This window comes from Melanerpes formicivorus, unplaced genomic scaffold (assembly GCF_026170545.1).
Source record: "Melanerpes formicivorus ecotype bairdi unplaced genomic scaffold, bMelFor1.0.p_v2 SCAF_3, whole genome shotgun sequence".
NCBI lineage: Eukaryota > Metazoa > Chordata > Aves > Piciformes > Picidae > Melanerpes > Melanerpes formicivorus.
Window position 1 is genome coordinate 7,638,948 of NW_027142355.1, and position 12,608 is coordinate 7,651,555.

The following is a 12,608-nucleotide window of genomic DNA, read 5'->3' on the forward strand; positions in this document are numbered from 1 at the left end:
CCATATTCTCTATTCTTCTCTTTTTGTCTCAAGCCCAAGTTTTTGAGTGTTACTTCTCCCTCAGGGAAAACAGACAAGTTTGACCTGTTTTGTTCTGATTCAAACCATTACACCAGTATATGTGGTTGCATAGAATAGAATAGACCAGGTTGGAAGAGACCTTCAAGATCATGTCCAATCTATTATCCAACACCACCCAACCAACTAAACTATGCAACCAAGCACCCTATCAAGTCTCCTCCTGAACACCTCCAGCGATGGCGACTCCACCACCTCCCTGGGCAGCCCATTTCAATGGGCAATCACTCTCTCTGTGTAAAACTTCCTCCTGACCTCCAGCCTGAATCTCCCCTGGTGCAGCCTGAGACTCTGTCCTCTTGTTCTGGTGCTGGCTGCCTGGGAGAAGAGACCAACCTCTGCCTGTCTACAACCCCCCTTCAGGTAGTTGTAGACAGCAATAAGGTCACCCCTCACTATTAGGGCCAAGTCTACTTTCCATTTGTCCCCCCTATGACCCCTCTAAACACATCAGAATATCGTGCTAGCAATCACCAGCCAGGCTGAGAGTAACTGGGATCATCTTCCTTGTATTCAACAGGGATGCATTTTGTGGCTTTTGAGCTGTATAATTAGGAATCCATGGATCTCTTAGAGAAATGCACTTCTGCTATGCTTCACTGCACTAAAAGGTGCACAAAAGGAAAGGTTTCTAATCACCAAAACCACACCCAAACACTCCAGCTTTTACTGAAGCAATGCTTTTTTTTTCATCCTAGCTTTGTGCTACTGAAGACATGGCCAAATCTGTTAAAACTTGACAAAAAGGATACATTTTACTAACTTCTCCCTGTGTTATCACCTGTATGGTTTTATGACACAACTGAGAATCCACAAAGCACTACACATCCACTCCCTCAGATTCAACGCTACTGCCAGCCATCCATGGTAGCCACATTTTTCTTCTCTTTGAGTGTATGAATGATTTCTTTATTACTCATCTCCATTATTCATTTCTGCCACCTCTGACTTCCCCGTTTCTCAACTTCCCTGACTTTGATACTATTTGGATGCACTTTTTCCCAGCTGAAAGAACTACAAGGAATGAAGCATGAACCAGAGGAAGTATTTACATACTTTTACTATTTACATTGTGCATCCTCCAAGATGCAAAAAGAAAAGCAGCAGTATTTCCTTTCAAGAGTTCTATCACATTGAAGTATATGAAGAGAAAATGAAGAAGGATCCAAGTTCTGTCCAGGAACTGTCTACAGTTCCTTCCCCTCAGGAACAGTATACATTTGAACAAATGCTGAACTCCCCATGTTTAGTTTGCATCACAACCACTTTAAACTGTTTATTAATTTTAAAGCAATCCTAAGTAACTCATGCAAGTCTCCCAGACTTGCAGTATAGGTCCTGTTGTTTGACGAGTGCTGCCATAATGAATAGCTTTCGCCACTTAGCAATACATCAAGGTCTTTGGAACTAGGCTTCTGTAAATTAAGTTTATCCATAAGCCTAGTAAGACTGCACCGAAACAGGCCTTATTTTATATGTGATCACTTGTGAGACTAATTTAATACCCATGGCATGTAACACCTCACATTAACATACTTTGTCATGTTATGATGTTCTGAGCTCTTTTATTAATGAAGCTTTTCAGTAGTTAGTAATCACCAAAGCATTTCATTTTGTGCTACTGTATTCCACAGATGTGAATCAGTTTACCTTCACAGCAGACACTCACTTTCTCAGCAAGAGAAAAAACAGTAGAATTCCAGTTGTATCATTTTCTCAAACACTGTCGTATTCCCTCTTGGGTACACTGCTTTCCAGTAACTTATAGAAGGGCTGTGTTCTGTGCTTCCAGGACAAGGATACAAACACCTATGGCACATTTTCCCTTGGCCAAGTTGAGTTACCCCAAACTTGTGTCAGTTTCTAGGCTTCCTCTCCAGTCAGGGCAAAGTGTATTTTAAACATGGATGAATAAAACCTCCCTTCAGAGTCAGTTCTCTCCATCAGCCTGAGAGGCAGCCTACAGAACTGAAACAAAACTCAGGCATTTATACTGTCAGCTGCATTTGCACCAGATGACAGAGGTAACTTCAGTTCTAGCACTTCTGTGTCATCTGCACCTTACAGTGAGGCAAGATGAAGAAATCATGAAAAGCACTGGAGAGAAACAAGGTTAGAAAAGTGACTAATACTCATTTTCTCCTTTTTTTGTGTATGTGTGCTTACGTTTAACTGAAAATTGTTTCCCCTTTTTTCCTTTGTTGACTGTATTCTTTCATTACCTAGGGTCTCTTTGTGATCCTATTTTTTTTCTTACTTGTCATTAGTAGTCTGTAGAAGCTCTAGACTAGAACTACTCACTTCTATCTTTTGGTAGAAGTCTTTCTAAACTTAACTTTTCAACAGCACTTTGTTCTCTATTTACACAGAGTTGTTCATTCCAAGGTCTCCAGTCTGACTTCTGTCCTTCCACAGCACACTGCCTCCTCACTTGAGACACAGAATGTTAAGGGTTGGAAGGGACCTCCAGAGATGGAGTCCAAAGCACCCTGCCAAAGTAGGATCATGTAGGCCAGGCAGTACAGGAACGCATTCAGGAGGGTTTTGAAATTCTCCAGAGGAGACTCCACAACCTCTCTGGGCAGCCTCTTCCAGTACTCTGTCACCCAGACGACTTTCTTTTGCTTTCATGGAGCAATACTCAGGAAGCTGGTTCTGAAATATCATTAAAGAGATACCAAATGACACTGTCTGTAAGTACACTTAAGCAGTTTAAAAGGATTATTACACTCCAACTCATCACCACATACTGGAAAAAACACCCCTCACAGCTCAGAGGCATACTGCATTTTCCTTACCACTGCTGTTAAAAAAGTTCAATTGTTTAAATAATCAGAGCATATAAATTTCTGCAAGCCTGGTAAAACCAGGAAGAATTGTTTCTGAATATGTGAATAAATGGTAATGTTCTGTCTTAGCTGAAAAAAGAGAAGAGTCTGTTTCTAATTAAGATTGAGATTACACATTATTCTGGTATTAGAGCTTGCAAATGCACAGCACAATGCTCCCTGACACCTCAAAGCTATTTCATTTGAGGAAGAAAAGCATACTGAACTTTCCTAACCTTGTCAAATCAAGGTTGCAGAAGACAGTAAATGGCAGGTGTAGTTGCCTGCACACTGTGAATTCTATTTCTTGCCCTGAGCTGGTGTCCCTACTGGGGTAATGGGTCTTATAGACAAAAAACATGGTCACACAAGGTCCTGAATACAGGTTGTAGCCACAGCCTCTTCTTTTTCTTTTATTTTTTCCCCCCCCTTTTCTCCTTTAAGGGGGATGAAAAATAGGAAGGATTAACAGAGCTCCCATTATATGCAAAAATACACATAGCATACCTGTGAAGTCTGGTCTGTGTGGCACTGGGCAGCATCCGGCCACACACGCATCTTGGACTATTGAACTGCTATGACTTTAATTAGGCTCACATCATAGGCTCACAGTTTGACCTTCAGAATATTGCTATGTAGTTGGTAGGGACATAACTTCTTTTTTTTAAAAGCACAGTTAAACAGCTGTTTGGAAAGATATATGGAACTAGTAAAAATAACAAATGAAACAAATACACTTGCCCAGCAACTCCTGCATCAAACAGTGACAGTGTGACCTGATCTACATTGCACCAGCATGGACAGTAACAGCAATTTAAGGGAACTTAAGCATTACAAATAGTCAATGGAAAACTGTAATAAGCAGGATGACACTAGTAAAGCCTTCATATTCTAAAATACTATTAGAAGGGCATACTTTTACTTCTATTTGTAATCTAAATGCAGCCACCTATGAGTTAAGCTACTTCTCTCAAAAAGCAAAGACCATCCACCAAGTGAACTCTCGCTGCCACAGCACAGGATTATGCTGCTGAGACCACCACAACGCAGAACATACTTCAGAGCTCTGCTGCAGTTTGAAACACTGGTGCAGTACCACATGCTTTGATTCTGGCAAGGAAATCCCTGGGCTCTTCCAATGGCTTGACAAGTCTTTTGAAGGTATTTAAACTCTTAAGTGCTTATGTTAAATTGGCTCAGGAATCGTCTGCTTTACAGAATTCCTCTTTCTCAGTCTCTTGCTTTTCTGAAGATGGCTATGTCTAATAAAATATTTGGAGAGAAGCTGGGGAAGAGAAATTTGTAACAGTGTTCCTGTGTTCATGTACCTCTGGTGTGCTCCTCAAGATAGTGCTTGTTTTGTAGTTTCTTAGTAAGGCAAACAACTAATAAATCAGAAACAGCCATGGCAACAGTTCACTTAATTTTTTAATTCCTGTAAACAGAACTAGGTAACTGCAACATGTTTTTCACACAAAATAAGACTTAATTTGCATTTCTCTTAAAGACACTCTCCAGTGACTCTCCGTTGCACCCAGCAGCTGATCCCTTTTTTTTTTAAAGCATATCCAAAAAGAAATTTATGAAAATTTTCGTCACTGTAAAAATGAAAAATTATTTTAACCATGAGTAAGAACTCAATCTGGTTTCTCCCCTCTTCCTAATTCTAGCTCATCAGCCCATATGTCTTCATGAAACTAGAGTATTGAAGCTAACACCTCTGGGACAACCAACTCTGCCTGCACATCAAGCTGCCAGAAGAAATTGTTCTAAGTTAAGAACACTGTTTAATCCTGTACAATTCCAATGGGTAGGTCTCTCTTCAAACAAGGTTTTTAGTAGCAGCTGGGTAAGCAGAAAGATGAGAAACACTGCAAGAGAAGGAAGACAAAGTTGTTTTGTATCACAGTTCACCTTCTCAGTCATTAATAGGCAGCAGCACCCATGGTGAAGTGAAAGGGTTAGAAAAACACAAAAATAGTATTAAATGCCTAACAATAGAAGCAGGAAAAGAAATCCCCCTTCTTCCTGTTCTTCAACATAAAGACAGTTTAAACTTGCTCTGTGCAGCCATCTCACTGAGGCAAACACTCCTCTGGAAGCACTTAAAGCACTGCTCTCTTCTGTTTCTCCATTAGCAATTTTCTTCCCTCAAAAATGTTTACTTGCCCTTTAAATTAAGAACTCTTTCAGAAAAATAAATGGCATGTATGACAATAAGCATTTATAACAAAATTACAAAATACTTGGTACAGTCCAGTTTTAGGAGGCCTTTCCCCAAGAACAAAAGGTGCTGGATTTACTTAGGACTGAATTTCTCTCAAGTATTCATAGTTTCAACACAGATGAGGACTGAATGCATCTTTAACACTGGAAAACTAGTCACACCTGTCAAATAAAAGAAATGAGATAAAAATTTTGCTTACCTTTCCTTGAACAACAATTTTGATTAAAAAGTTTCATCTAGTAGGTAATACCCATTTAACAATGCATTACATGTTACTAGAAGGAACATGTTCAAACCCATCAAGTAAACTTGCTTAATTACAGTAAAGTCACCATAAACTTTTCCCCTGCTCTTACCCCACCTCCCCAATTATTGTCAAATGCATAATGCATTATTTAGGGATATATGAAATACCAAAGTCATCAACAGTTCTTATTTAACACTCACTCTTCTTATGGGATGGGAGAAAATATGGTTACACTACATGTTATGTTTACAATACTCAAAGTAAAAATCAAATCTACTGTGATATCGCAAGTCATTGTATTTGTCATTCTTTCAAGTGATACTTGCTTTGGAACTGTTGTTAACTGATCCGTATCTACCAACATTAAAATGAAGACCACATACTCACTCCTGCAGGTGTTGCAGTTCTGAAGGTAAGTCACAACCCACATAAACTCTGTTCATCACACTGTATTCTAACAGTGCACAGAAACAGGGATCCTGCAAAAGAAAGATGCTTAGTTTAAATCATGCTGCTCTGTGAAGTGAATTTTCAAGTAAATTAACACAGCGCATGAATTCAAGAGATCTTTTCCAAAACCAGAACAAATGGTGAAAGCGTGGTGTGACACAGGAAGAAGGTATCTATAGCTGATCTAAGTTACACTTGCTGCACACAGATGTAAGGAGACTAAGCTTTCTAGTCAGACAATTTCTGGAATATTGCTTTCCTTCTCAACCAGAAAGACAGACATCTTCGCTGGTTTAACAACTCAACCCATGACACATCTTATTAAATATTGAGAAAAACTCACCTTATTCTTATAGCAGGAACTTGTATGGGGTGAAAAGGAGACCACCTCACTGGCAGGCTGTTGTATTTATTAAGAACAATCACTTCCACTATCCTCTATTTAAAAAGGGGCAACTGCATTTTGTGAAGAATCTGATTGCATAAGGTTATTCAGGACATGCTTATGGGACTTACAGGCCTCCGAATTTCAGCACTGAGGTTCTGACCCCTTCTAGAGAAAAAGGAGGCAGGACCCTGTATGCACAGATAATCATTACAATTTTCTCTGTGCTTGAAAGTCTGCTGTGTGGGTGCCTGAACTGTCCATGTTCATAGGAACATATGGAGTTCAGATACTCCCAAATGCAGACTGAGGACAGCATACCAATTATTAACATTCTAATCTGATGTTCCCTCACATCAGATAACCCTCCAAACCATTAATTTACTGTGGCAAATGCCACTTGCCACAGATCCAAACCCATAACTTACTTTCACAAGAACATGAGGATTTCCCACAACAATCAGCAAAGCTTTTGCTCTAGTAATTGCTACGTTAAATCTCTTAGGGTTAGAGAGAAATCCCAAACAGTGTCTGTCATCACCAAATAAACCTCCCTGAGATCGCACCTAAAAATAAACAAATCAATGAGTAATTTTAGAAACAAAATAAGAAAGCAACATACCAAGTGTAACTAACAGGGTATTTGCTTACTGCAGTAATCCATAGCTCAGTGTCAGCAATTGCAAAAGTTAGCTTCATAATCCAGATGTCAGATAGCTAGTTATTTCCCCACCAGTCTTACACAGGCTCGCTCTATACTGTACATTCTTGAACAGTCACCTCAGGAACTCCATGTTCTCAACACTCAAATCTTTTACTTAGAGACTTACTGCACTAAAATCACATTAACACTGGAAAATGTGAGTATATGCAGACTTTTGCATTCTGAACTGGATTCCATACTGTAGAAATACAGCTGTGTAGAGCCCACAATGCCCATGAAGGAAAGCCTAAATCCTCAGACTCAACTGTGTATACTGAACTGGTATCACTTGTAGATGTTCAAATGATGAACAGTTAGCCTTTCTCTAAAGCTTCCCAACTGTCTTTTTCACTATTCCAGCACAGATTTTTACTCCCATCCAGGAATTTAGTGTGCCTACAATGGTGTATTTGATGGATGTTGTCTCAGAACATGAAGGATTAGTATCACATATTCTGTTAGCAAGATGCCATTTGCAATAAGCCTCAGTAGCTATCAGCTGACTTACACTTCTCAACTCCACATTGATTCCTCCTTAGAAGCACAAAGAAAAATCCCATCAAGAGCCCTAGACAATATTCTTACATGCCTGAGAAAAAGGGGACATAAAGAAGCTGTTATGGTTTTTGCCTTTATGGGACTTTGAAGTGAATTCAAACACAAGGGATGTGTGTGTACACTGGAACAGTATCTAGCACTTGAGAGGCAACTGGCATACACCAGCATCTAATCTCTGCATCTTCAGAAGCATGATGAATCAGCTGCTAGAGATGGAATTCCATACTCTAGTCAACTTTCTGAAAACTATGACTACATCTTTGTCTCATCTGCAGATGATGTTTCATTAAAATCTAGACATCTGCTGAAGCATATTGGTTATCAAGTTTGCAAAAAGGTGAGAGACGAGGGCTGCCAGCTTCCAAATAATAACAGCAACTCCTTCCCAGTACTTTGTGACATAACCCTTTTTCCCCTTTGTCAAATGCAAAGGATGGGCTCCACAAAAACCTACAGACATCTTGTCAAACACCTGCATCTTCCCATATTTCCTGAATGCTACCTGTTGTCAGTACTTTTCTGAAAGAACCGCTCATTACAAAACGTGAACCTAAACACCTCTGCGTGATTATCTACAAAGCTCTAGAGATGCGGTTTGTGCTCTTATACCTTCACATTCACATATGTACTCAACCAAAACCAGCTTTAAAGCAAGTTAAAATGATGGCCTGTGACTAGTGCACTGCTGCAGCAGAAAAATTAGTATGGATTTTTCCTTTCCCCCAGCCCCTGTTTTTTCAATGTGTTCATAGCTCCAGATCCAAACAGATAGCACCTAGAAAAGACTTAACAATATTCCTATAATATAGCCAGCACAGTAGTGAAAGTCACCATTGTCACAGAAGTATCAACAAAGCTCTTTATTTTTTATTTTTAAAAGCCCTATGTCAAAAAGGAAACAGAATTATACATATACAAAAACTTCTTAAAGGACCAAACTAAACATACATACTGTTGATAAGATGGTAACTGTGTACTCCTGTCCTTGAAACATTTCTACTGTGCCAACTTTAATGTCTGCCAAATCAATACTTCTCAGGAGAAATTTAATTTTTTCCACCTAGCAAAAGAAAAAGTTTGAAGGAATTTATATTTGAGTGAATTATGTCAAAACTGAAAATGTACTACATTGACAAGTATGTGATTTAACACGGATGCCTACAGCAAGGTTAGCCATCATCTACTAGTCGTATTTTAAAACAGAGCTGTAACTTTCTCAGAATAGTATCCCACTTATTACACATTCAAAAGGAAATCAGATTTTTAATAATCCAGATCTTAGTAGTATCCTCTTTTTCCAATGTGCACTGTATTCAAAATCATGATCACCACATACGGCAGGGCAAGCAGCTATCCCTAGCCCCTCAGCAAGTCTCTGCATAGATTCTACCTCTGTTTGCCAGCTGTATCATGCTGAGTGGAAGGCAGAGGTGAGATGTGGCCTCAAGTACCCTCCCCAAAAGAGAAAGAAGTGTTCGTCTCTCACACTACATGCAGGATCAGCATATTACCACGTGCTAAATGCTGCCTGGAGACTGTACCTTAAGTGCTCTTAAGAATCTACTGAGAAATCATGCCTGGCTAAGCTGAGGATTACAGTCAGTGACTACTTTCTAATCAGCATTCCTGCAATACCAGTTGACTTTCTTGAAGCAGACATTATCTGTCTTACATGATAGGCTCATCATACCAAATACTGTGAAGTGTTTAGGGAGTATAAGAGGTTCAATCACATCAATACTGCATATAGTATTTGGAAAAATAAACATGTAACTAAACATGGGCAGGTGCATACATCTGACCAATAGGATAGGTAAAGGCAGATCTCTAATTTGCAAGTGAGATTTAATCAAAAGGGGTTGGTCTTTCCCACACACCTCTGTTTCCCCTAACTCAAGCATCCAATGTAATGATTACTGAGGTATGAGTATCAAGAAAACCAATATGCACACTGTTCAGAGCATCCTCTGGAAAGGAAAGATTTAATCTTCTGTTTAAAATGAATGCAGACATCTCATATGTAACCATTCTATGGTAGTTTTAAAAACAAAGCATGACATTTGAAGTCAACATTCAACATCCTCTAGAGGTTTAAATAGCAGCACAAACTGTCTGACTACACAACAGCTAAGGAGTCCCAATTCCTCCAGTTTCCTCAAAGCCATAACAAGGTGACACAAGACCTAGTTCACTACACTTCCCTTTTGTTCCACTCCTCAGTTCAGAAAGTGACAGAATCAGATTGTTGTTGGATAATAAATTCTTAACTTGCATCCTTTACTTCCAATGACTAAAAAATCTGCTTCCATCTCCAAAGCTGCAAGCAGATCTCTCTTTTAATAATCTGATTTTTAAAACAAACAAACAAAAAGAGTAGGATGCCATTAGTGCTGTCTTTTTCTAGATTTCAACGGAAACATCATTAATAATTGATAATCCACCATGCAATATATCACGTAACAGTGAAGTTTGGAGATATGCCTCCCTGCCTAACACCACAGCCACAATATAAAAATGACAAGATGACATACAGCAACTTTGAAGTTCTTAGACACCAGTTATACCTGTTTGTGATATGGTGTAATCACTCCAATATCAGCCACTGACACTGCAGCACTTTCATTTTTAGCAAGGTGGCAACAGTACCGCATTACCTGAACTGCTTCAGTTGCATTAAACCATGAGGGACTCTGACCTTCGCGTGCTTCCCTGCCCTGTATGAGAAGAAAGAAACAAGACAATGAAGACCACGTGCAGAAGAGACTACATATTAATACATTGCATCCTAAATACAAAAACACCTTGATTTTATATAATTTATTTATTATATACCCTGATTAAAAAAAGCATTGCCTAACTTTTTCTTTCTAAACTGCAGAATTTGTATGACAATAGTACTTTAAGTGTGCAAAGGAGGTTAATCAGAGTTGAGATTTAGAAGTGTTAGGCAAGTCAGTATCTTGCTTTTGTGCAAGGTAGGAGAGTTGAAAAGCAAGCCTCCCCAAGAGCTGGGTATTACCACTTTTTGCTGTCTTGAAAAGTGTAGAAACTTTCTTCCTTGAGTGCAATTTTCCCCCTACCTACTTTAAACCTCAGTAATTCCCTTAGTGGCTTGTGTTCATTCTAATGCAGCAAGCTCAAAAGCAATCTAAAAGCAGGTGACTGTAGCTCCATCTTGGTCAATCTGCTATGAATTTAAATTTCTATCAAAATGGCTCCACAACACACTTCATTGGGCAGCTGCTCAAGTAGTTGGTTTCTAACACTAGATGATTTTTCATATCCTTTAACTCACCTACATCATCAGCAAACTTCTGTAAGTCCTCCCTATTCATACTTTCACTGCATGAACATTTTACATACCCTTATTCCATGAAAAATTAATGGAAATCCCTTCCGGGGCAATTTGCTCCAACGCAACAGAGAAGTTACTACTGAATCATCTGCACAAACTTCTAGTTCCTTATCATAAAATAATTTAGATGGCAAGGCAAGCAGTGCAGAATGGGACCTGTAGTTCTTTGTGAGTTTTGTGATCTGGAAAGACAAAAACCAAAACATGTAACTGAAACAAGTAATTATGCATCACACTTCACAGTACGCAGCTCCCAAGTGATACTATCTTATCGTTCTCTAGCACTTTTCCAAAAGTTGCTGAAGAACTGTTTGAGGCAAAAACTGCAAGTGTGATGATAAATACTAAATAAAAGCAGTTATTGAAGGACCATGTCTTTCCCTTCCAAAGGATAAAAGAAAGAAAAACAGAACTGAATGTACACAATAGATGAGAAACATTTTATCTATAAGCACTTTAAGAGAGTCAGATTCTATTCATGGGGTTTCCATAGATGTAACTTATTTTGAGAAAATATTGACAGGTGGAAAGAGAGCAGCAGAAAGGCTGATAGTAGACAGCCTTAGGAATCAGAAGTGTATTTGTCTTTAAATAAAATAATGGCTTTAATGGGAGCATTCCAGTAAGTAATAACCAGCTCAAAAGAGAAACACCCGATACTCAACTCCAATGTGTTAACTGTTTAACGGGGAACTTTAGCCTAGTTCCTGATTGCAGACTGAAAGTAAAATAAATTACCACTGGATACAAATGAAAAATAATGATAAGGTTTATATAATTCATTGGATTGCTAACAGGATATAGAGAAGAGGCATAAACAGTTTGCTCACTTTTCTTCTGTCGCTTCTGCTTGCAACTTTTCTCTCTCCCTCTTTTCTGTGGCCTTGCCAAGGTATCTCTGTTTTGGTTGCAGTGTGAGAGGTAACCAGAGGAAGGAGGGAGTGGAAAAGGAAGTGAGTGGGTCCCCTGGATGAATCCAGGGGGGTCTTAGGAGTTTCCATGTTGTTTATAAATAGTAAATCTCTCTTTATATATATATTTAAAATAATGTTTTGTACATATTCATTGCATTTTGTTTTTCCAGATTGTAGTTTGCTTGTAAATATAGTTTCATTATCTTCCATCCCAAACTGAGCTAGTCTGGCAATTTTATTTTGGGGCTATTTTCTCCAAATTAGCTGGGGGCTAATTTCAACCCTCCACACTTAAAGGCTTAAAGCCCTCATACTTCCCACCCTCAGTATGCCAATTCTCTTTAAGCACTGCATAAAGATGAAATAATTAAAGTTTGCTGTAACAGATTTTAGGAGTAAACACAGCAGGTTGAACTCAACCTAAAGCCTAATCCCAAACACCCATAACTCCCTGCCTTCCCTGGTCATCTAGTCATCTTAGTAAGTTTACCTGTAGCCCTATATTTCAGATTCAGCCAAAACTTAAAGAAGATGAAACATCTGTGTTTATGTACTAATATTTATGTACTATGCTATCCCTGCCACTTTACACAGACATAACAAGAGTTTTGGGAAGCTATCCTTCAGGGGAAGGGGTGATAAAGAAACAAACCATTCATTTTTCCCTTCCCAAACCATGTTTGCAAAATTAATCTTTTGTTTAAATACAAGGCTTTGTCTGTCTTATTTTAAAAGCAAAAGTTGTTCTTGTTTATTTGTGGAAAATTAAATTATAAAGTTATGGTAAACGTGGGCAGAGAGAGAAGGGAATTTTAAGCCATTATTTAGAACTCTGTGCATCACATTCCATTTTTTCTGCTTAA

At 38.8% G+C, this 12,608-nt stretch overlaps 1 protein-coding gene across 6 annotated transcripts in view; it reads right to left on the bottom strand.

Moving 5' to 3' along the window:
- Window positions 1–502: 502 nt before the first annotated feature.
- Window positions 503–12,608, bottom strand: part of MOV10L1 (Mov10 like RNA helicase 1) — a 35,481-nt gene continuing 23,375 nt past the window's right edge. For 3 of the 6 annotated variants that reach the window (XM_068166016.1, XM_068165990.1, XM_068166033.1), the window contains 7 exons: window positions 10,840–11,013; window positions 10,041–10,190; window positions 8,429–8,536; window positions 6,644–6,781; window positions 5,768–5,859; window positions 3,414–5,294; window positions 503–2,733 (listed from right to left, as the gene is read on the bottom strand). In XM_068166016.1, the coding sequence (XP_068022117.1) occupies window positions 5,285–5,294; window positions 5,768–5,859; window positions 6,644–6,781; window positions 8,429–8,536; window positions 10,041–10,190; window positions 10,840–11,013 (672 nt within the window). In that variant the 3' untranslated portion in view covers window positions 503–2,733; window positions 3,414–5,284. Of the gene's footprint in view, window positions 2,734–3,413; window positions 5,295–5,763; window positions 5,860–6,643; window positions 6,782–8,428; window positions 8,537–10,040; window positions 10,191–10,839; window positions 11,014–12,608 lie in introns of all 6 variants that reach the window. The other 3 variants (XM_068165999.1, XM_068166008.1, XM_068166024.1) reach the window with 3 other exon arrangements.